This window comes from Rhopilema esculentum, chromosome 5 (assembly GCF_057945365.1).
Source record: "Rhopilema esculentum isolate cy_ngs chromosome 5, ASM5794536v1, whole genome shotgun sequence".
Classification (NCBI taxonomy): domain Eukaryota; kingdom Metazoa; phylum Cnidaria; class Scyphozoa; order Rhizostomeae; family Rhizostomatidae; genus Rhopilema; species Rhopilema esculentum.
The window spans coordinates 4,887,361-4,913,013 of record NC_142819.1 but is presented as its reverse complement, the minus strand read 5'-3'; the positions used below and the strand labels follow the sequence as shown (position 1 = coordinate 4,913,013).

At 34.9% G+C, this 25,653-nt stretch overlaps 2 protein-coding genes across 3 annotated transcripts; both read right to left on the bottom strand.

The window, feature by feature from the left end:
• Positions 1–638: 638 nt before the first annotated feature.
• LOC135689383 (ras-related protein Rab-38) lies at positions 639–6,498 on the bottom strand. The gene is made up of 6 exons (XM_065206583.2): positions 6,315–6,498; positions 5,886–6,117; positions 5,230–5,308; positions 4,411–4,592; positions 2,142–2,285; positions 639–1,767 (listed from the first exon to the last, which is right to left on the bottom strand). Exons 2-6 carry the CDS (start codon positions 6,000–6,002, stop codon positions 1,639–1,641), a joined length of 651 nt encoding a protein of 216 aa, XP_065062655.2. The 5' UTR covers positions 6,003–6,117; positions 6,315–6,498; the 3' UTR covers positions 639–1,638.
• Positions 6,499–7,050: 552 nt separating this feature from the next.
• Positions 7,051–23,734, bottom strand: LOC135689374 (uncharacterized). Of its 2 annotated transcripts, none has more exons than XM_065206568.2 (16): positions 23,051–23,734; positions 20,704–21,563; positions 19,961–20,143; positions 19,324–19,371; positions 18,438–18,538; positions 17,772–17,871; positions 16,793–16,850; positions 16,246–16,334; positions 15,420–15,777; positions 14,570–14,897; positions 13,765–13,921; positions 12,719–12,824; positions 12,019–12,073; positions 10,149–10,337; positions 9,467–9,597; positions 7,051–9,131 (listed from the first exon to the last, which is right to left on the bottom strand). In XM_065206568.2, the coding sequence occupies exons 1-16, from the start codon at positions 23,082–23,084 to the stop codon at positions 9,073–9,075; spliced, it is 2,856 nt and encodes a 951-aa protein (XP_065062640.2). In that variant the 5' UTR covers positions 23,085–23,734; the 3' UTR covers positions 7,051–9,072. The 2 variants fall into 2 exon arrangements, with proteins under 2 accessions (XP_065062640.2, XP_065062641.2); XM_065206569.2 differs by having other exon boundaries at positions 20,704–21,560; positions 23,051–23,731.
• Positions 23,735–25,653: the final 1,919 nt, after the last annotated feature.

Sequence of the window (25,653 nt, the reverse complement as noted above, 5' to 3'; positions counted from 1 at the left end):
AATGCTTTTCTTTACACTTTCAGGCTGGCCGGTAGGTTTTGTGGAAAAAAGGACATTTCGACGAAATCGTTGGTGCAAAATTGGATGAAAAAAAAATCGGTGTAACATGAGCACTAAAACCCGATTAGCTGCGAAAAAGAATTGCAAAATAGGTAGCCAATCAAGGCTTGATACCTATAATAAGGTGTATTCTACCCACATTCATTCTATTGTAGGCGGGGTCTGGATATCCTTAAGCAAATATATGCAGCGAGGCAAATGTTAATATCGTTCAACGAAGATGGTCGTAAGCAGCAAAAACCAATAATACAGGCACTTGTCCTTATAGACTCGTCTATCAAAATATTCACAGATTTTCTCAAATACGGCATGGTTCATGTCTTCATGTGCTGAATGAAGAAAAGTTCAGGGTAAGGACACGGTTCGGTTGTTAAAAAGAGTGATGAGACTTATTGGTCATTACAATTGTTTGTTAGAAAAGCTCCGAAGAAAATGAGGTAGGGAGATGGACAGACGTTGAACAAACTGGGGGCAAATTGCATCGCCTTTGATCTCTTTAGGATCTTATCGTCATTGAAAAGTCTGTCTTTGTCTAATAAAATCAACCCTAAGGAAAACTCATCACAAACATCACCCCATTACCTTAAATAAATGATAATCATAGATAATAATTATGCCACTATGTTATCTACAATTTTATAGTGGTATAAACACTGCTTCTACACGCGTGTACAATCCCTACCAAAAGCTCTCGGAACAGCCTGCAGTAAATAATTGTTTTTTAGAAACTCAAAAATTTCCCCTCCCCTGAATATTGCTGGATAAAAATCAATATGACCGTTCTAAGCTCTGAGACCGTTGACATCCAACATTTCTCAAAGGGAGAGACGGACACTCCTGAAAATACGCCAAACTTTAGCATAGCGTTCAAAGACTTTTGGCAGACAATGCAGCCGCAATGTATTCATGAATATGATGAGCCTTTTAAATACAAGATCTGAGCTTATGTACACGTACAATCATGAAAAACATCTTGATAGATGCATGAGAGAAAAGGTGCTGAAACAAGAAAGGGTCGTAGGTAATACAGATGGGAATCGTGATACAGATTCTAAACGACAAAAGGTTATAGAATTGCATTCCAATTAAACAACTGAGTATAAAAATCAACCAAAAGATTGATACACGTGAAACAAAACTGAATATATTCTTATTGGTGCATCCAGACAGATAGGGGGGCGGGGGGGGGGGGGGCTGGCTCATTCACTGGGTTTGTTGTTTCACAGTGAGTCCTTTTAGGAATGATCAATAATAAATTGTGTTAGTCCTCACAGCAACCCAGATAATAAAGAGAACAGTCGTCCAGTCTAAGGTTAATCGTGGTCGAATTTCAAATTAGACAGACGTATTTGAAACGTTACAATATCTGGAAACTCTTTTGAGAATCAAACAAACACGACTTTGATGACTCGTGTCAGAATCATACACTAATTGTTTTGTAAACTTGCATTAATGACAGATAGGCTTCAAAATTGATTTCAATGATAAAATTTAAACATTTTAAAAAATAAATTTTTAAAGAATATAGAATTAAATCTACGAATGACGACGAAGAAAACCATTACGATAAAATTTGAGCTATCGTGAGCAACAACCAGCCGTTCTTTCAGTTGAAGACTGTTTTGATGAGCGATTTGAGCTCAAATGAAGAATTTCGTCGTCCTGATTGGGCTGAATAAAATTGTGTGCTTTGTCGTTCTCAAGAACCTAAAAGCAATATTTCCAAGTTAAGTACGCTGCTTGAGTAGTCATAGAAACTTTGAATACCTGGCCATCAATAATGACGATCTGATGCATTTTACGCTGGCTTTACATAGTCTTTCGGATCATTTTTGCCTGATTCAAACGCCAACTCAAAAAGTACTCTAGTATGTATATCAGATGGCAAAACTAACACCAGAAGTAATTCATTTCTAAAACTCTTTTCCCTTTTCAAAAGACAACGATTAAAATCAATATTGTGAAAGCAATTTTATCTTGGTGAAAGGTATGGCAAAGCTACTTGACTATGATTCTCAATAAAATCTAGGTCCCAACTATCATAAAAATTTACGTATTTAAGTTTGAAAACAGAGCCTAACCTTTTTAACAAGAAATCTTGCTCCTTCATCAATATTAATGTCTTCCTTGGCTGATGTCTCGAACCATCCAATGAAACCTTTTTCTTCACAGTAAGAGTCCATTTTTGAAGCATTATTCACCCTTCCTTCCTTGGGTTGATCACACTGTAAATTACCAATAAACACATCAAATTATCATACAGTTAAAATTTAAGCCTTAGATCAGAGTGAGGGGAAAATAAAATATTGCTGGGATTGCATCGTTTTTCGATACGCAGCAAAATATCGAAAGAATTGAATCATTCAGAGACTTTTTGACAAGTTTTAACTTTGATTTATTTCAAAATGAAATCTCATTACGTTGGATTCACGTGTCATAATGCTTACGTGGTCGGATTCACGTTTTCATTCATTGCAATATTCTCAAAATCAGGCGGACAGCCTATCCTGCATTTCTTCCTTCTTACACAAGTTTTCCTATAGATCTTTGATTTTTCTAGTCAGTCATAGCCAGTGCTGAGAAGGGGGGGGGGATCAAAGTCGTCATTGGAAATAGGGGGCCTGTAAACAATAACTTAATTAAAGAACTTATATGTAAGAAATGAGCCTCTCCGTTATCACAACCTGTCATTTATAGTAACAATAATAAAGTCTATGAATGAATAAAGTAAAAGAAAAACAGCGATAATCTTATTATGTTATCTCACTGAAACAAAGCCTGTAACTTTCTAGGAAATTATCAACTTTTTTAACAAAACTGGAAATCGTCATGTCCCTATTTTGGATTTCACTCTCAGATAGAGATAAATTTTGATAATTCATCTTGGTCCTCGATATTTTTGGGACAGTTCTATTTCATCTAAGAGGTTCTAGAGATTTTTGCAACTCAGCATTGATTGTTGTTTGTCTTAGCTGCAATACTTTTATTCGAATGTCAACTTGCTTCAAAAATTTAAATCCTTTTGTAATCAAAATCATTGCTTTGAACAACTTTAAGTATTTTGAAAAGCTAGCAATGTCTGTTATTGACTCTGGAGAGGTATCAAGCTTTTTTGTACTAAGTGCTTTATTATGCCATGTTTCCAGCATTTCGTGTAGTCATAAAGAATTCCATATCTTATGGTTAAGATATTTTCATGCATTATGGCATTAATATATCACACCTATGTAAATTATATTAAAATGGCCAACAGAATTACAAGTTACCAGCATAATTTTGCCACGATAACAATTTTCACAAGAATTTTCTTAAAACTTTTTTGGAGGAGCATTCCCTGTAAACCCGGGGCTCATAAATCCTTTCTGCAGCCCTCATCATAGCTTCAGAATTTGTCTTCAAACTTTGGCTAGCTATATTGAGAATAGCTATCAGAAAATAGCTGCTGTTAAAATCAAATCTATAACATCTGTGCCTAATAAAGAATTTTATTCTAAGGCCATATCAACAGAAAACATCCATACCCATTTTGCCAGTGAACATCCAGTTCTTCACTAGGGGTGTTCAACATACAACCTGCAGGCCAGACATGGGCTCCAAGGGCATATTATGTAGCCCTTGTTATGGCAATAACTTTTTAATAACTTGAACATTGCACTAATTATATGGAGTGCCACTCCCATATAAAATTTCTTACTAGTCATACTGTCTTATCAGTAGGCAACTGACTTAACCTTAGCAGATTCTTTCTTTTGTGAAGCTGAGCAAATCAAAGCCACATAACAAAGCTCACAGAAAAACGTTTACATGACATTCTTCTCACTTCAACTACCAGTCTTATGTGTACCAGTTTAATGTGAATAAAATTTCTGCAAACAAATTGTGTAACATTTCATATTGACCATTTGTTTCTTATAACTGTTTATGGAACTTTTCACATAATTGTTCATGTTATCCATTTACTGCTCATGCAAAATTTGCCAATAAATTACATAACTAACAATCTGGCCCACATGTGATGTCAGATTTTTGTCTGCGGCTCAACCCAAAAATTAAGTTGTGCAGCCCTTTCCTACACCAACTGGATAACTCTATTTTGATAGCCCTTAGGATGGACAATTGTTAAACGGGGTATATAAAGAACATCAAAGAATTTTTGTTTAAGACATAATTTAGTGAAATTTTCCCTGGGTTTAAGAAGTACCGATATAATAAATACTTTTTTGGTCCTCCTGAAAGTCTTTCATATTTGTATTCTTGCATACTTAAAAGAAAAAATCATGGACGAACTGCAAAAAATGTGGCTTTAAATTCAACTTTTTATCTTATAGCAGATGGTGTTATGTAGCATACCTTATTTGCTAAGAGCACACATGGTATTGGCTGTCCATTAGCAAGTTGAACCTTTGAGTCTAAGTCGTGTTTCCATTTGTCAACAGCATCAAATGTTGACTGCCTTGTGACATCAAAAACAATGAAGCAGCCAACAGCTTCCTTATAATAGACTCTTGTCATGTTACCAAATCTTTCTTGGCCTAGTGTGATAGCATAAAAGCAGTGTGTTGTTACTTATCTCCAAGAAACAACTTGAAAACAAAATTAGAAAAAAAACAAGAACAAGATAAAGCCTAACACTCATGACACAGTTCTTTTTAAATATTAGTGAATTAACTTAGAAGAAAAGGAAGTGACACTGCAGTCACTAAACACCCTTATATATCAAATTCTCAGCTCATGAGAAAGCTTCCGATATTAGAAATATGCTAGAAGTGGCAAATTCTTAACAATAAGTAGACAATATTCAAGGTATGAGATAAATCATCAATATCTTTATACCAGTTAAGTTCTCTAATCTAAAAATCCTAACATATAAAATAGAAAGGCTAACGTCACATACTAAAACTTAGTATATGACCTAACAAGAGAACTCTCTCAAATTTTGGGGACTCAGCCCTCAAACCCCCTTCTGGTTGCTGGCCAGCTGCAGTTCAAACTCAAGATGCACCACTGTGGAAACCATCCTGAATTTTGCTTAGAGTACCTTCATTTTGCTAACAGCATGGCCTGGTTTATGAATAACCTCTAGGGCATTTCAGATGTTATAAACAGTTAACATTAATATGTATGAACAACAAAAATAAATAAAATATTAATAAGAAATTGTTTCTTTACCAGCAATATCCCACAACTGGAGTCTGATTAGTGTATTTTCATCCCAGTTCAATACCTTCAATGCAAAATCCACACCAATCTGGCAAATTATTAAGGAAAGAAAACAGGATCTTTAAGCTGGCCTTATCTTTTCTACAAAAGACCCCTAAGCTGGAATAAAAATTCATAATTCTTAGTTTACACTAAATTTCCAATCTAAAAATAAGTGTCAGACGGGCTTGTCAATACCATTTGTAAAAATCTGAGAATAAGAGAAACTTTTCAACTTTGTGGGTCATGAGCAATTACATGTGCTGAAAGGTCAGTTTCAACAGTGATTCAAACAATTGTATTGTCATCAGTGGTAGACTAAATTCTCCGAAATGTTCACAAGGGTGACAAACTGTGTGGATGTGCTTGCAAGGGTGATCAGCCACCCAGCAGTATTTGTTAAGAAAGTCCTAAAAGGCTTGAGGGTGGTATTAGGGTATTATCTACCTTGAGACACTAGCAATTGAATTTCTAAATATGGGGGCATTTCCAGCCTCTACTTTATACCCTTGCCTAGATCATTGGGTCCTGATGACAAAAACAACAAAAGGAGGCCAATAAGAATAGGTAAAAGGATCAGCAAATCAATCCAGTTAAAATATTACTGAGTACAGTGAAAAGGATACTGTTGCTCTGTAATGGACTGAAAAGAAATTGTGCACATATCTTTTGATAATGCTTGTCTTCCCAGTACCAAGGTCTCCAATCACCAAGATCTTATACAAATGCTCCTTCTTTTCCATTTTTTTTATTTTTACCTGCAATTTATTTCCGCACAGTCTTACTGCCTTTCCAAATTTGCTGCCAACTTTCCACACCAAAGTACGTCTAAGTATTTACTCCAAGCCTCGTGTTTGTCTAAAAGTTTATATAACCGTCCATGTTATTAATCGTGCTTGGTTAATTCGTTAATCTTATATCGAATTACATAGGGAATCGTATCATATAGCATGTCCAAAAAACTTACTTAGCTGAGGCCTAATTGCCTGGTATGCTTCCCTATAAATTTTAAACGATAATAATGCAAACAGGATTTAGGTAATAGATATGTTTACATGCTACTGGTCTGCTTTTGCTGAACTTTTTGGTGGAACCATGAAGATCTTCTTATTCAGGAATCTTTCTTCGAGATGTTTTTCCCAGTCATGTGAATGTCAAGTTCTGATCACAAGGCACCAAGGTTCTTAAGGATTTTTGTTCTGAGCGGTGAACACATTCGATCACCATTGGGCGAGGTGCGATGTTCATTTCCTCTTCCAAGAAAGTCATGTCTCTGCTAAGCAACGACCAGATTCCTTTCATTTTCGTTCTTATCATTCAACATAATAAGAGAATCAAAACACAATTAAAATATAAACTACGGTTTGAACGTTTTGCAAATTGGGCTTTTTGCTCGATTAGGCAAGAACAGTGACATTTAGAAACCTTTTCCCTTCCATTACATTGCTCCTTATATACACCTACCATTTGCCATTTTCTATTAAAAGTAGCTAAGAGAAATAAATATGTCGATTATATCAGCATTTTATATTTTTCTAAGGATATCAACAAGCTTTATGAAACCCTCTTAAACAATGGCTTTAAGGAAATAAGTTTTCTAGCTAGACAGTAGCGTAGCAAGGGGGCGACTGCCCCAAAAAATGCTCAGAAAAAAGTTGATGTCTGTTAAAAGTACAAATCTTCAGTAAGATTACTACCTCAAGGAGGGGAGAGGGTTGATATTTCAGACAAAATAAAAACGTTTAAAAGACAGTAAGCAAAGATTGTAAAAGAATATTATGAAAAGTATTGTGAGCTAATCAAAAAGGCGTGGTCGCAAAAATTTTCTGCTTCGCTAGCAGGGGACCCACGTCTGTACCTCTATATAATGTTTTACAGTTTTCCACTCGTTTTAAGGTTTATAAAGTAGAGTCCTTCAGGTTCTTTAGCATTCCCGATAAAAAAGAAACAAACATGTTTAGCGCTCCAATCCTTAAGAAAACTGGATTCTGAAATGGTTGTAGAGGATTTTGCAGATTTTGCGTCCTAATGTCATTGGAATATTTCTGAAAATGGTGTAGATGCAAAGAATAATCTACAGTTTGTTTTGAAATCATCAAGAAGGTTAAGTCTTCTCTACAAAATGTTTTTTTACGAATGAGCTTTGCCCTTTAAGCCTCCTCACTTCTGGAGTTTCTCGTATCGCTCTAGAAGGTAGAAAACTATATTCTGAGTGGCAATAATGCTGTTTTTTGCAATGAAGGATGAAGTTTCAGTTAAATTATTATTCATATAAGATTTCATAGTAGCATTTTGATCTTAAAATCAGATTGCTTAACTTACACTACATGCAGCCTTACATCGTACAAACTATCAGCCTACATGCAGGCACTAACTACTGCAGCTGAGAAGCGGAAATAATATTAGTTTGTGCAGGCGGGGTAACAAAGTATAAGATGGGAGAAGCTTTTTAAGAGTATATTATAAGTATTTTTAGGTGGAACAGATTTCTGAAAGGGTATTGTACTTTTCTGTAGGTGTAGGCTAATTTTAATGCAAAACAAAACTTAAATTGAACAAAATCGGCAGCAGGAAAAGTAAGAAGTAAAAAATACGATAAAATTATATGTTTCAATACTGGTATGAAATTACAGATGTTCACGTATTGCATATTAAATACAGTAGCTTCCAAAAAAATGGACGTTAAATATGAAAATATCAAAACGGCAAGATATTGAACAACAGATGTATAGGCCTAAAATTAAATATGACGTGGTATGCTGCTACAAATATTACAATAAAAATGAGTTAATTCCTGAATTCAAATTAAATAAAACTCTTTGAGCTAGATGATTACTTGATATGTTGTTCACTAACGCAAAAATGGATAATACAGGGGGAATCTCTGGGACTCAAGGGGGCTACAAAGGAAAGTGTAACATTCGAATAAAGTGAGAAGTAGCTGTCTATATCGTATTCTATATAATAGCCACGAGTACAACTGGTAATTTCAATTGAAGCATCAAAATATTTTGAACAATACAAACAAAAATATTTCGAAATCTTTTAACTTGGGTTGGCAAAAGGGAGAACTAAACTTTCTTTAACTAAATTTGTGACGTTATTAGCCTCGTATTAATGTTATGTTGGGCATGCGCCCGGTTTGTTATCTTATGTTATGCGTGAGAATACGAAATGGAGTATTGAAGTTCGAGTTCGGGTGTTCTTTCGTTGTTATATACCGGATAATCTTACAAAATTTAAACTAAATCTAGAACAGGATTGAATTATACTGCATTCTAAAACATTGTGGATCGTAATCGTAATAAAACATTTGGCAAATATTTAGCAAAACAGTCAAAGCAGGAAACAATGACAAAAAGTACTAGCATATACAAACTTATTAACACCCTCTACTTTTATACAACATAAAAACGAAAATATTTGTGTAAGCAGGCATGTCGTAAAAAATTGATCATAAGAAACTATCGTTTTCATTTAAACTTAGAATTTGCGACGTGGATTCCATAAAGAAGTCCTAAAATTACTCTAAAGTAAGCTTTGTTAAATAGAAATAAAAAGTTCTACGTTCTAAGAATTCGTAGATTACTACACTGCCTTTGATAAAACTCAAAAGGCACACAATTCAAAAATTTACGGAAATTTTACATTCAAATATGAGCTGTATAGAGAAATGACAATTTATAAACTGTTCTCTTTCACTACACGAAGTTTGTTCTTCGACATATTCATAATGATTTCAAATCTCAAAGAAACTTCTGCACTAACATATTTACCCTCTCCTCTACATATATTCGGCAGCAATCTTGCTTCTTAGATTTTAACATCGTCTAAATACTCGTAGAGTTCTTCATGGGGGAAGACTGAATTTTCTGAAAAAAAGGATTATGGTTCAACTCGTTGAAATATCCGAACTAGAAAATTTGATACAATAGCAGTCATTCCAACAATCTGTCTCCGGGCTCTAAATATAAGCTTTCGAGGCTCTTTCGTTTAGAGATTTCTTTAAAAAGCCCAAGAACCGTTTAGTTCATAATACATAATTCATACTTCATAATATTCATAATAATAATATTAGTCATATTATTCATTATAATTCATAATAAGCTGATCAATAACGATAGCTAAGTTTCTCAACCCGCTGTCTTTCTACAAGAGCAGAAATAACTTTGCGATGATATTCAAGAAACAGAGAGTAAAAACTCACCTTCGTATTTGTCTGATGATTCGGACTTTTTCATCCAAGGTTTCAGAAAAGATAATTTTTTCTTCTTTTTAGAATCAGTGACATTGTCAAACTCTTCTTCAGGATAATCCTCGTTCATTTTGTAAACTGAGCTAAAAAAATAAAGGTAAATTAATTTATGAACTCCCGAAGGGTACATAGTGTAATGGGTGATACATAATGTATGTAATATATATATTATGCTAGTGGTGTATTTTCCTAGTCAAATTATGACATGCCCTGTAATAATGCGAAAGAAATCAAGTTGCGTTGAACTGAATTGGAATCAAACATTGAATTGCATTAGACAGGTGTTACTAGCGATAAAAAATAGAACTAACAGTGCTACCACATATTTCTATATGGTAGCATTAACATCTTGGATATTTAAGTATCGTCCACAGAACTAGCGTTCCGACGTCTGAACATAGCGAAAAAGATCATTAAAAAAAACGTTAAGTATCACATCGATACAATGCTTTGTTTTTACATTTCTTCGGAAAATTTTGGCCAACTGTCAGGAGAAATGATCAAAATTTTCAAATATCTGACTGAGTGTCCCATTAATGAACTCCTACTGATTGGGACTGTTGATACAAAAATACCCAAAAAATACAAATGATTTTTAGTTACGATTCTAAAACAGAAAGCAGAAAGAAAAAACCTTTGCTCTGCAGGAACTGATCCCTCTCTCATTTGGCTGTAGACCCCACCACCAATAGCTTTAACTGCAAACCATTTGTATCCACCCGTGTTTGGATCAAAATCATAGTACGAATCCTTAATCTGCAAAACATCACCCTTCTTGAATGGCAACGTGCAACCCGGCACATGAGGATGATCTTTCCTTGCTCTGAAAAGATGAAAATTGAAACAATTAGAGCTTTTGATATTGAGAACTAAAAGCAACCATGGTGCTGCAAAAAACTTGACAGAAAAATCCACACCTGGAAGATGGGCAAAAAATGGATCTTCAGCTATATTTAAAACTTAGGAAACAGCGCCTAAATGGACATACCCTTTCTTCATTGGGATATCAAAGAGTTTTTACCTCACAGGATACGGAAACCACAACCCCAAAAACCCGAAACAACTTCAAAGTGGCATAATTCTTAATTAACTATTATTTAGTAGAAAAAGGCAATAAAGGAAATTGCTTATAGATAAACACCACCTAGCAGGAAATCTATGCTCCCCAAAATTCTAAAGACCCGTTTATATGAGTGAGCCAGCTCGGTTGACAAGGCTGGCTCGGTTTGCCGAGACCAGTCAAATACCATTGCTATATGAAGGGAACAATTAGCCCTGTCAGTTGGGCTGAGTAGGTTTGTTACACGAGTGAATATTCAGATTATAGCTGCTAGCGTACAAGCACATGTACAATTCCCAATAAACCGAGCTTGCTCGATTGCGTTTGTTTATATAGAAGAATCTTATTTCACAAAGTCAACCGGGATCTCGGTAAGGCGGGCTGGTCCGCTTGTTATATAAACACCCCCTTGTATCTTACGCACATTAAACACATCAAGCAAAAGTGTAAAAATTAACTCTGAAAGATTAGCTTGTCGAAAGTAAAATTTGTTTAGTTGGTGATGTGACCCTGGAGCCTATATTGAAGCACAACACGGGAAGGGAGGAAGAGATCTCAAAGAGAGGGAGGAAAGACCAAGCTTGCTACTTTTAGTTTAGAATAAAGACAGGTTATAAAAGTCTGGGAAGCAGAAGGAGGGCATGGCATTCCAAATTTTACAAGATCTGGGAAAGAAGGATGAGTTGTGGGACAGCGTTCGTAAATTTGGCTTGGAAAGGGTGATCAAGACTTGGAAAAGGTGATTACTAGAAAAGTATCTGGTATTACGTTCATGTCTTAGGTGACGCGGGTTCATATCTCTGATCGCCCAAGAGCAATGACCGTGGTAAAATGTAAAAAATATTGAGAGATCGGCGATTCAGCACCGATGAGAAAGAGGTTAAGAGACTTTGTGAGGCTGCAGTTGTTGACGAGGCGAATGGCTTTGGATTGGGTTTGTCAATGGGATTGGATTTTAGAAATGGGATTAATTGAAAAAGAAAAAAAACAGGACAGCAACTCCAAGATTGATTGCAGTATTTGAGAAATCTTAATAGAACTTTTTAACAAATTCTTAATAGAACTTAACAAAACCGTCCAAATTTGCGGTTTCATAAGCGTGTTTACTAGGATAATATCTTGAATTAATTACACTGAAAAAATCCTCCAGAAATGAGAATTTATCTTGCAAAACAGATCGGCTCCGGATCATATCAAACAAACTGACAAAATAAGTTTTAGGCCATATGACAATAATATCAATTGAAAAGCCCGATGAAGAACAATCTGCAACGGGCTCAATCTGTAAGATATCTCCCAAAAAGATCCATTACACCAGTTGTTATGGAATCGAACTCATGTCTGTAATTCGCCTATTGTTACAGGGGAAATGGCAATTTCGATTTACACAAAGCACGTTTTCCCAAACAGAAATTTTCATAAAAATTTCACACAATTTTCTTACTTGACAGAGAACCAGTCATATGGAACTTTTGACCGAATAGCAGCAATGTCTTTCTCTAAAGAGGAGAGAGAACTTAAATGCATTAAGCTGCCAGTTTTGCAATAAATTATAAAAGAAATAAAATGCAAAAATAAAAACAGCAGCTGAACAAACGCTCGTTGAAGCAAACCCTCTTCCAATCATTTGACGTTCTAGCTTACTACACTGGGGATATTGTCTGTGTTCTTGCACAAATTACCCTGAAATAGGTATGCATAATAAACCTTTTCGAGATTGAAAACAGAGTATGAATCAGTGTATTTTGAATTCACGCCAAAGCTTTGCATCTTTTCAAATACGGTGTATTAGTACCGTGGCGGTATCGGTCTTGAAAATATATCACTTGCTAAAACAAAGTCTATTTATCCAGCCGTTGGTTAACTTAAATTTCTGTCAGTCCACGATTTCAATACTAGAACTTTGTGAGCAATAAAATACTATATTAACTAATGTTTTGAGCTTGAAAGCAGTTGAGGTCAGAAACAGAAAGAGGAATCTGGATAGAAGATAAAATATTTAAGGAAGACAAAACCTTGTCCTGATATGATAGCATGTAAAACAATTCTGACTGTTCGTGGATCATTGGCGTGGTGTGGAATACACAGAATAAACGACAACATATTGTAAAACGATATAGTAAAAGCTAGGAGCGATTTCTAACCTGGCATATTCATCACAATCATCTTCAACATATCAGTGTTAGATAACTTTCGAATATATTCTGCAGCAAAACAAAACACTGATCCAGTAACATCAACTCCATTCATCTACAAAATATAAGATTTCTACCTTTATATTGGTGAAAATTTAAAGAATACAAAACTAATTTACTAAGACCAAAGAGCGGTAAATATGCTATTCAGTTACTTTTAGGCCCTGTATGTTTTTGAAGCAAAGCTAGTTTCCTCGAAAAGAAATTCAAAACATACCATTTCTAGGTTCACACCGGTGTCCAAAAGGTAAATTAGTCGGATGTCCAGTGAGAAAAAGTAAAAAAATACATACTTATATAACTTCATCAAAACAGCTTTACAAGCTACAAATAAAATTATGCACGAATCTAACAGCTAACAGAGAAATGTGTTGTAATATATCCTTGACAGGTAATTATTGAATTAACTACGTCTTCAGCTTGAATTCCACACTTACCTACAGTGAGTAAAATAGAAAAGAAACAAATACTACAATATATTTATGAATGCAGCTTGTTTAGCAGAATAGAGGGGTTCGTTGAACCGAGATTTTGTCATGTTTATGCATTACAGAAGAGACCGGTTATTTAGTTCGTTATACCGAGAGCTTTTTTGTATGATAGGTTTGTTGAACCGGGACTCTTTTGTTTCTATGATACAGCTTGTTTAGCTGCATTGATGGGACCAAACGTTTATTTCGTTGTACCGGGAGTTTTGCGATACGGGAGGTTTGTTGAGCTGTATAAAGGAGACCGGATTTTTATTTCGCTTTAACAGGATGCTTGTAACATGGGAAGTTCTTTTAACTGGGATTCTTGTATATCGATAAGTTATAACAAATTTGTACCGGGAGTTTTGTGATACGGGAGGTTTGTTGAGCTGTATTAAGGAGACCGGATTTTGATTTCACTTCAACAGGATGCTTGTAACACGGGAGGTTATTTTATCTGGGATTCTTGTATAACGATAAGTTATAACAAATTGCATTGTAATCTACACATATGGCAAGACTTACAGAAATTATCCGTGATCCTTCCTGGAGTCCTTCCTGCTCTGCAGGTTCCCATTCTTTGACATGATCGACGTAAATGCCAACTTTATTTCCACCAAATATTGTGAAACCAAATGACGGGACACTTACATTCTTTCTGAGTGTAATAGTTCTCTGATACCTTTTAAGGCAAAAGGAAACATTTCATAGAAATTTTACATTATTACAACAATTCACACTTCTCTCCCTCAAATCCATTCTGTCATAAGCAAGGGTTTTTGGTCTTCTGGAAACGTCGAAGACATATGGAGACTTTATGGGTGTCCTTGATAATTCATAGCAGCCAAACTTAACAGCAGATCAAGAAAGGATATTCAAAAATTTTTAGAAAATTGTGTCATTATCTCATTACCTGTAAAGCGTGAGGCAATAACCTTTAGGGTAAAGTTTTTCATCGACACCAGTGCAGATAGTTGCGACAAATAAAATATTTTTATAATACTATGGGAATCAGAACGGTTGCAATCACAGAAAGGGGAGGAAAGGGGAGGAAAGGGGATAGGATGATAAGGCAAGGAACTAAATCGGAAAGAAGAGGAAGGAACGGAAAAGAAGGAAAAGGAACAGGAAGAGATTTAAGAGGAGAAAAGGGGAATGACAGAAAGGAAAGAGAGGTAGAGGGAGAGAGGGGAAAGGAAGAGCAGGGGGCAGATGCTTACTATTCATGCATGCTACCCTGCATTTGGTTAGGAAGCTGGCTCAATTGCTGTGGTCAGGAAGGTATGTACAGATTGAGAGCTCTAGATGAATTTGAAGGAATTAGACTCACCCTCTTATATCTGAAAATTTTTGGTTAACATAATGGTATGCACCAGAGTTCGAATGTGTATTGTCTGGTAGAGGATGAGGAGGCCGGGCGATGACCGGAGAACACTCGCTCGCCACCTCATCGTGTTTTGTAGAACTAGAAGAATCACTTCGAGTTTCTCCATTCTGCGCAGGTAATGAAGTTTCAGGGATGGTAGAAAGATGATGATGTTCATCGACTGGAGGGTTTCCCATGAAAACATAATCTGGTTCATTGCTGCCTTGACGTTCCTGCTCTCTGATCACTGAGCTGTCTCCGCTATCATCCGTGTCATTATTTTTTATTAAAACTAAAAGAAACATGAAAACTATGACAATTTCTTTGGCGGCTAGCCTTTATAGGCCTAAAGGCATGAGTTAGTGCGGTTGTACTGAATGGCAGGAGACAGTTTAGTCCTCAATGTGATGTGATATTGTGATGTAAAGTGAGAAAACTGAAGATTAGTGTAAAATTAAATTTCCAGACACTGGAACTGCACTAGCGTTGTATCTGATAACAAATATAAACGTAAAGGGAGCACCAGCAAAGTTATCGTTAGTGAAAGTACAAGGCAATCAATCGTCCAAAACATTCTGTGAAAGTACCAAGGTGAAATGAGAGGTTTAAAATGAGGCTCGATCAGCAATAGCTGGCAGATGTTTGGCTCATTGGAAAAACATCGCCGAACAAGACATTGGAACTTTCCAGTTCAGAAAAATGTAACACAAATGTCCCTGAGGCCAGTTTTCTGGATATTCCATTTTTTCGTCTACAAACCCAGCTCTAGAGATCTTTATGAAAAAAACGAACAAAAAACACTAACAAAACTTACTCTTATCACCAACCACGATATCTGGCGATGTAACAGAATTTTTAAACGCTCTGCTGATGTCAGTTGCGGCAGTTGCGCTACGACGAAATGAAGAATCATCGTCGTCGGGTGAACTGGAACTAGCTGAGATCGAGGATGCTTTCGAGCTGCTTACAGCAGACCGACTTTTGTAACGTGTTAAATTCGATCCAATTGAAATCTCTCCCACGTTGTCAATACTCTCATAGGTGGCGCTTGGCGTTGAAGAAATCCACTCTACTTCATCTATTGTTCTTCTTACGGACAGTTTCACTGAATGCTTTGCTAATTTATGTTGAATTTTACTGAATGGTAAAGTGCTAACATCAAAGCCATTTATCTAAGACAAGAAGCAGCCTCGCTGTTAGCCATCATCGTCAAAAAGGACCTGTTTACATACACTGTTGTTAAACTTTAAAGGTTGAGTCGGATCAATTGTGTGTTCACACAAATATCACTAGGTTTGGCGGGGCCAACAGACACAAGAAATCTAGTATCAAAATCCGACTAACTGCAAAGCATGCTCAAAATAATACAAGTATCGGCAACAAAGTAGATAAAAACATAACAAGACGTTTCAATGCAATGAAAATTTTTAGACTGCATAGTTCTGTCAATGTCACGGAATCAATAGTTCCAATTCTTTATGTTTTGATTTAATTTAGAACATGTTTGGAGAACATATAAAGTATACAGGAATAATTTGTCATAGGCATAACTATTTGAATCACAATTCTACACTGAAGTATGGGATATAAGTAGAACAAATTTACTCATACTTCCTACACAGAATTAAGATTTCATTTACCTTGACGATCTCATCGCCCAATCTTATATTGGCTCTTTTCGCAGCAGAGCTTAACTTTGTCACTACTAGAGAAAGCTTCGCATCGACACCTGTGAGAAAAATTTTGTCATACAAATTAATATATGAGTGGTGAAAAGTATTATATATGAATAACAATGAATGTTATAAGCATCTTGTGAAAGATACCTTTGTTTGGACTACTGGACTGACCAAATCGTCTCTCATAACTGCTTAAATTAAACATGAGTCGTCTTTTTGCCATAGAGGATCACTTACGGGCACAGCTTAGGCCGGGAACCTGTCCTTTAAAACTTTTTAATTCTTTAATCATTTCATTCAAATTTATACAGCAAGTCTACAAAATGTATTGAGATGGCCCTTTTGAAGACAGATAACATCTTTCACCTATATCTGCCTGATCAACCACAATCAAAACAAATACACTTTTCCTCCCGAAAATTCCTTACATTTTATGAGTTTAGTTTCGAAATCTTCATGATATTTTTGTTTAAGGCCATCAAAAGATTAGAAAAGTAAAACGACCTACAGTTCGATTGGTCTTTGACGTTGTATTCCTGAAAGCAGTCTCTTGGACGTACAAGGGTCTGCAAGTAAACGAGGCTTCATAACATCATAACGAGCTGCCAGTCATAGGAATGAGGTTGACAGAGATACAGATGTGGCATACTACATCGGATGATATAGATACAAAAAGATTAATATACCACAAAAAAAGTATAACTACCTTTTCTAATTACAAGGGAGGCCTTTTGCTCATAGTGAATTCCTTCTTCAAGAGACAAATACTGCAAATCCTCGAATTAGCCTCACCCCCAAAAAAGCCCCCATTATGGTGCAAATGAGCGCAAACCCTCGAGAAGCAACCCTTGGGCTTGATAAAAATTCTTATACCTCGTGAAAATCAAGCTCGTTTATTAAAATAAGCCTCTGCGGTGGATAAATAGGGTTTCCTTCATACTCTTTGTGACGTTTACAAATATAGATTGGACCAATTTTTGATAAATCAGACGTTACTGTTGTAATTACTACTAATAAGCCCTCACCCTCGAAAAAGTGACCCTTTGAGTGACCTTAAGTCTATTAGAGTTGCACAATGAGTACATGCATTATCTCTCTTGTATTGCTTCAAACACTTTCGAAAGTAACGACAGTCTTCATCTAAGTCCAAATAAGGCTGCTTAGAGAGTGTAGCTTTCGGGAAATCTGGCAGAAAGACAGCCCATAGAAAGACATTTTTCTACAATCTACTGCCAAACCCATACTACTGAAACTAATTCTAAAGCAATTGTATTCAACAGATGTAGCTATCGTTCTATCTTTGAGGACACTTTAGTCCCCTTTAATCCATCTTGTTTATGTATCTGCAGTAACATATCTGCAGTCTGATAATCTGCTGTACCAATGTGGTGATAAAAAAGTCATACCAACAAAAAAGTATGTACATTGATTCCATACACAGCAAAGAATAAATAAGGTTTAAGAAACAGATATTATCAAAAACATACCATATTTAAGAAGTCAAGGTTCCCAAGATCCCTAAAGTCATCCTTCATGTCAGAATTTTGCACATTCATATCATTAATCTTTATGACATAATCTCCCGGCCTGAAATGCAAAATGTCAGAATTTAAAATTGTTAGAGCAAACAGTCAAGCTTAAAATATAAATGTGGACTACACTGTTAGATAACCTGAATTGCCCTTTCTATGGTAAATATAGAAGCTTCCATACATTTATGCTAAAAAGCTTGTTCTATCTGCAAGCCAACAAAAAACTTGTTTCAACAGGTTCAGTTTGTTATCAGGCTACATTATATGCAGAGGAAAACAATGGGTTGATAGAGGATTGATGACAGAGAGTGTTCAATGTCTCAAAGAAATAGAATGGATACTTCCTACTAGAATGGAAACAAAAATATGCAATTTTAACCTGATAAAATGAAAATTCCCTTGAATTCGTATTAAATATGATGCATATTTTGAGAGTGCTAGCAACCTCACTCTAAGTAAATGTCTAATCATGGCAGGGACTGGAATCCCCAACCTGTGTATCTCTAGAAGGGGATCCTAACTACTGAGCAAAACTCACACCCATAACTTAAAGTCACTGCAAAAAGAAAGAAACATGTTACCCCTGAAAATTATAAAAGAAAAAACATCTGACCAACATACTTAATTTCTGTTTGTTTCTCTACCACTTCTGTAATAACTACTCTTGATGGTTTAGACATCATCTTTACTCCAAACCTCTTTTCCTTGCCACCAACATCAACCTGTTTTGATAAAAGCCAAATTCACAAACCATTTTTACAAACCAGATGCATAATGAAAAAATAGAGGGCAGCCAAAAAATAGAGCATCTTTTTAGTCTATTTGTTAGTGTATTTTGAGCATAAAATGTTAATCCCCTAGAGAAGGTCCTTGAGCAGATCACTTTTCATAATTCTAATAAGAAAAAAGTGCTCTAGGATCTTCTTTTGGATAAAAGCAAAAGCAAAAAGTAGAGTACTTGTTCTCCTTAGATCTAAAAACAAAGGATAGTGATATTGGGTCATAGATATAAAATAAATGCAAGCCACTGCAAAATGGAAGATGACTAAAAAGCCAAATTTATCAATATTATGAACTTTGAAGCACATCCAAAAACTTTCCTGGAATAACCAAGTGGTGACCTCTTAGAAAATTAAAGTTCCATCCAATACCTTGCTTGCTAGACAAAAACATGCCCTAATTTTTTATACATAAAGAGAGTATTGCAAAAGGAGTGAGTAGTTATCTGATCTTACTACCGTCTACTCTGTTGTTTTAAAAACAATTTTGGATGCTGATTCCCATTGCAAAAACAACTTTCACAGCATCCCGCTGTAATTTACACAATGTTAAACTGAAATAATTCCTGATAAGTGATTTACTGGCATTCTAGTAAATTATCCTCAATACATGGTATTTTTAACTCTCCTGCTATATTAATGAAATGTTATGCTCTTTAATTTGCCGACATTTTAGCCCCATAAACATTGACTAATTCAGAAAGGCTTTTCAAAAATACATTACAAACCTTTGTGATTGTGACATCTAATGAGTTGCCATACTTTTGAGCCCCTGCCTGTGTAACAATTAAGAAAGTTTTAGCTATCTGACAAATTTCATCAAACAATATATTAAGGAATACGTTTTAGCAAATTTATCTAAACTAAAACAAAGGCATTGCCATTGGGGCTAGATTGATATCATTCCTAGAGGATAAAATGGGTCAGATTAACAAATAACACTTTCCATTGCCCCATCATGGTTTACAGGTAGACTGTTATGCACCATGAATCAGCAAAGCAGTCCCCTGGGAGATTCATTAACTTTGAAAGTTTTTAGACAAAGGCTTATACCAGGGGCTTTCAAGTTGCAATAAAAATATCTTGTTCTGAAGGTTTTTGAAATTTTCAAGTTCAATTCATTTGCAATTTTACTTTGCAAAAATAACAAAACCAAAGCATTAATCAAAATATAGAAAATAATTTAGTCCGAAATATTGGTATTTTCATTGTCTTTAGGGACCTCCCCTTTTGTCAATGTCTCCTTTCACAGATGATGTTATCAAACATGTTATATGTGCTTAAATAAGAATTAAAATAACAATGGATGTTTGAACACAACCTTTTAACAAAACACAAACGTAGAACATGTTAAGCATATTTTACCTCAGCAGCAACTGCTTCTTGAGCTTCCTTTGTCCTCTGATTTTCCTCAATAATCAAATTTTTATTTTCAACTTCCTTATCCAATGTATCTCTTTCTAACTTTAGTCGCTCTCTTTGACCTCTCAAGAGATCTACTTGGATGTTTAAATTTTTCAGCTCGTCTTCCAAGTACTTGTATGATATCTGAAGCAATAAGTTGCAATATGTTATAAAACCTTGCCAAGGGAAGCTGTTTACTGATCTGTTACATAGTTTCCAATGTAGATGCCTTGATGTGCCAAACAATATTTTCCTAAGTTGCCAATGTTTTATTACATTCTGGGATAAAATTATATAGACTATCGGTAGTTGATGATTATTTATATAAAAATTTTGAATGTAGATTCTTTATAAAATATAAAAAAAAGAAATCAGGCAATTTCTTAAACTACTCTCTGTGTGTAGAATTTATCATATTTAGCTTTTATAACCTTGGAAACATGGAGAACTTCTATTCCCAAAGGTGTCACATGAGGGTAATTAATCTTGGAAGTAAGCAAATTGGAATTTATTTTGGTGTCTGCATTTAGAGATTTTTTTGCTGGGCTTCAAATGTTATTTTGTAATTCTGGAAACATTAGTAACAGACTTGAAACTTAAAATATCAGCACCCAGTTATAAAAAGGATATAAACTAAAAAACCATAACCAAAAAATGACACAAATAAGAAAGTGCTCCAAAAACCTATGAAATCGTTCACTTACTTGCAACTGCTCATAATCTCTAAACAATTTAGGATCATTCTTAGTGCTTTCTTCTTTAAGATCATGAATTTCTTTTACCTTTTCCTCCAACTGATCAATCAAACCTGTCTTTTCTCTTTTCAAGGTATCAATCTGATCAACACGGAGGCTGTACTCTGCATCTTTTTGTTTCATCACAACTTCTTGGGTATCTTTTAGGGAAACTATTTCATCTCTAAAATCAGCATTCATTTCCTTTAACCTTTTGTTCTGTTTTCTTACAGATTCTAACTCCTTTCGTAAAATTGTAAACTGTTCCACTGGCTTTTCTCCAGGATCAGTTAATTTATCAATGTCTGGTTTTCCATCCTTCAAAACAATTTCACTATTCTGTGTTTGTTCGGTATAAATTTGACCATCAAGTTGCTTTCTCAAATTGATATTTTCTTCCTTCAGTTTTAATTCTGTCTCCTTCCATAACAATTTAGTGTTGAAAAAATCCACAGCTTTCTGCTCTAACTCAATATTTTTTTTTTTTAATGTGTCTCTTTCTTTTTCTAATCCCTCAGTTATGCTTTTCAACTGGGTATGGTCAGTTAAAGTTCTTCTCAAAGATGAACTTTGATAAAGTGGTTCTTTATTCTTGTGGCTTCTAATTTCATCTTCAAGATCTGAAATCTTCCTTCGGTTTTCTACATCTTGCAGCATCAAAGAATGGATTTCTTTATCTGAATTTTTCTTTTTCTCATAAACTCCCTCTAGCTCCTTTTTCAGATGTTCAACTGTCTCTTCCAAATTGGTGATCAATTTAAAAATTTCATTCCCATTTTCAACAAATATTCCAATGTTCTGCAGCCTTTTCAACAACTGCTGACAATCTGCTAGCAAAAAAATGTTATTTTCTAATTAAATTTCACCATAAGTTTAGTTAAACCATATATGTTTTTATCTTTTATTTGAATTTTGGTTCCAACAGAAAAAATTTTACCAGCAGAAAATTGGCTGAACATTGGCAAAGATAATAACTTTTTAACATGCAACTTTTGGTCTTAAAAATTACAATGAAGATTCATTTAGAATTTTCAGCTCAATATTTGGCTGAAATTGAATTCAAATGGTAGAAAATAACCCCATATTGATTAATGATATATCTGACCTGGATTGGTGGTACATCCAAGTCCAACTAGCAGACCATAAATACTTAGGTAACAAAAAGGCTAAAAAAGGCAAGATTTGACTGACACTGCTGACTTAAAGGGGTGAAAGAGGCATAACCAGATTAATTTTCTGGTTGCTTGAAATCTCTTGAGAAGCAAGCTTTTGGACCAAGCTGTGTATGTTTTTTTTGTGAGAACTCATGGCTCCAGTTTCAGCCTGATATTTTTTTATTTTTTCACATAATTTCAGCCTCATATGTTTCTTAATTTGTTTCTTATATTTGCAATCAAATTTCATGCACATAGTAGTGTTCGGACATAACATGTGCTTGTCAAAGTACACTATGCTATTTTGCTTATCGTTTTCTTTTTCTGCTTCTATTCGTTTTTTTCATTCATTGCTGGTATTTTATTTCTTGAGTTTTTTTTTAATTTCAGCTTGCCTTGTTTCTTATGTTCTTTTTATTTTTTGGGCAAATCCCAGCCTGATGTTTTTCATAAGGGTTGTTCTTAAAAAATGTGTGTATTTCAAAAACTCAGGCCTTCTTTCGGTCTTTTGGAAAAACCCTTATATTTCTTGCCAAGACTTGATTGGTTGAAAATGCAATTGGCTGGTTTAGATCAGCTTAATAAATTACAGAAATATCTATGGCTTGTCCAAATATTTGCTCATAAATCAATTTCATTGGCACATGCTCTCCAGCATTAGTATATTAGAGTAGAACATGAAAGTATTATAAAGTTGATGTCTGCTTTTATGGTAAAAGGTATCTTGAATTCTTCAAAACTAAATTTGAAAATTTATCTAAAAAAGTTTCTGTTTATTCCAATGTTTAAAAAAACCTTTTCGTTCCTTTAATTTGTTGGTTTAATTGACAAATTATTGTTTTCCTATTTAATGAAATTGTGAAGGCGTGTGGTGACGGTGGAAACTATAGGTATAAACATTCGCAGGACATCAAAAATTTAATAAAACTGATGCGGAATATTTAACGCTTTGAGAAATCACTGAAACTTTATTTAGCTGCCAACAATATCTTAAAAAGTGCTTCAGTAAGCTAAAAAGAAGTAAAAAAACACAAAGTCATTGTATGTGACAAATAAATTTTCTAAGATGGATACTGAAGTTTCCACAATATAATCCTTCAATTTGATGGGACATTTAAGAGGAAAGAATCATATCACTTTCAACCATCAAAAACTAATCTTACCGTTACTATTTTCGTCTTGATTTTCCATCATCATTTGCTGATTGTTGTCATAGTTTGGAAGGAAAAAATGGCCTAACCTTCCATTATTGCCATGATCATGTCAGTGAAGTTGCGTTGAAATTTCAAAATATCAATTGTAAATCATAAAAGATGTGCATAAAAGACTCCTTAAAATATAGGAGCTGACGACACTTGGGACTATTCTGGTACCAACTACGCAACCTTCCTGCCCACTACCATTCCTACCATTCCATACAAGATTGCGGAAAGCTGATATTTGATAAGGAGGCCGTGCCTTGTAGTGATTGTTGTAGTGCGGCCAAAGATTCCCAGGTGCCCGATAAGAGGCAAGCGCTTATGTACAGGAAAAAGCCCAGAAAAAGTAATGAAACAGAACACGGCAACACTTAACAGCAAATTTTTGCTGTGATTTGATAATATTATTAACTTTGTACAAGTAAACAGATTACTTTTGTTTCTATGACGGGCCTAATCGTGAAAACCATTTTGGGATTTGTTGCAACAAAATTTGGTAGATTAACTTTGTCACCAGTGGCGTACCCAAGGGGGAATGGAGGTGTCCGGACCCCCCCCCCCCACTTTTCTGAAATATGGTCCTCGAGACTTGTCCAAAAACGATATAAAGCTCATTGGGGGGGGGGGGGGAATAGTATGCTGTATGCTTGTGTCAATAACAATTGTAAAATACTTTGCTATTTACCATTAATCAAATAATGGGGGAAAATTTTTGCAAAAAGGGCGTTTCCCCGCATTTGAGAGTGTCTGAAAGGCGTGGTCCAAAAAAATTTATGGGGGCTCCGCCCAAGACATATGGTCCTCGACACTGCTGCAGCCCTGGGTACGCCACTGTTCGTCACAAATCTAAACTCTATCTCTTCCAACCTGTTACTTGTGATGGTGTTGTGTTGAAGAAACAAATAATGCTGGAGCTTTGCAAAAACAATATTTCATCTCTTCATTGAGTGAAAATACCAAAGTTTCCGTATTAACAAGTACACTCAGGTGCCTCAGCAGCATTGAATAAGGGACCATAAGAAACGGCTGAAATTTTTGTCACTCCGAAAAACACATGGAGAACAATGATCGTCTTAGTAGTCCAATACCAAAATTTAATCTTACCAATGCTCTTAAACAGAACCTGTCATAAAATTTTTGAGGGAATTGTAACCAGTCTCACAAAGGTCTCAAAGGCTTCGTGACTGTCCCAATAACTATGCATAGGCTCACGCCCTTAGGCTTCAAAAAATGGTTTAAATTTTGAGGGTTTTGTTTTTTACGACGCTGTCACCGTCATTTGTCAAACCTGTAAAACACTTGTGCTCACTAAGTTTACTTCGCAATTTTTTCTGGTAGAGCCCCTAACATTTTCAATAACAAAATGTTAACATAGTACATATCAGCAAGTAAATTTCAATATCTCAACTGCTTTTTACCCTATATTTGCATTTTCTTAACTTTTCCTTGGGATAAAGATGAGTTGGTTTTTTTAAGGTAGTTGCTTGTTTAAAAAAGTAAAATGGAACAAAGGTTTGAAAGCAAGCTCATTTAGCTTCCTACTTAATACAGTTTCAACTTCCATTTACAACTTCTGTCAACAAGGCTGACCAAACAATATTGGAAACAAATAAAATACATCTGACACCTTTATTACTGATGATGTAAAAAGGTTTTCTTTCTTTAAGATTGTGTATTTGTATCAAATTTGTGATGGTATCAAATTTAACAAAAGTTTGAAAATCAAGGGCATGCAGGTTAATGCATCTAGCATATTTTGATCCTGGAATTAAATTTACCAAATAGCCTTCACATTTGAAGATAGTGAATTTGATTAACATTTGGAAATCCTATTATTTGGATTCTTTGTTTTGTGAATATCAGCAGAATTTTCTTTAAGTCATTTAAGACATCTTTGTAGTTGTTAAGAAGGAAAACAATTTCTAAGATCAAGAGTCGAGTGTTTTAATAGTATCAAGAGTCAAAAGCATTATCACTGTTTCAAGAAACATGTTTCATTTGCAAATTTATTAGGCACAAAACAAGACATCATCAGTTTTGCAATGGCAAATTTTGATGTTCTTTTACTCAATCCACCTATACAACTTACAGCCTCATTTTGAAAAATTCTTCAAATTCTTTTGAAAAAAAATTGTTGTCCTCAGATGCAGATTGAGAGGAAGGATTTTAGTCTCCTTTGAAGTTTCCATTATGGCATTGCTCACAATATTGATTTTATGGTAACATAAAGATAACAATATTATAAGGGATTTAACAGTAATTGGCAACTAGGGGGCAAAGTTTCCCTTGGAATGATTTTTGAGGTCAAATCCCTTACAAGTTTTCAAACTTCACTTCTCCATATAATCTAAAAAGATATGCACAAACAATATGAAAAATTTTATACAGCCAAAAAACTATGGCGATAAAACCAAATCTGAGGTTAAAAATATAACACAATAACTTCTTGATCAATGGTAGCCATAAAAACGTTCCCTAAACTGATGGAATTAAGAAATAGGATTTTGTAAATTTTTGAATTTGTAATTCAGAATATCAAGACAGAAAACAACAAAAAGAGTCTGATG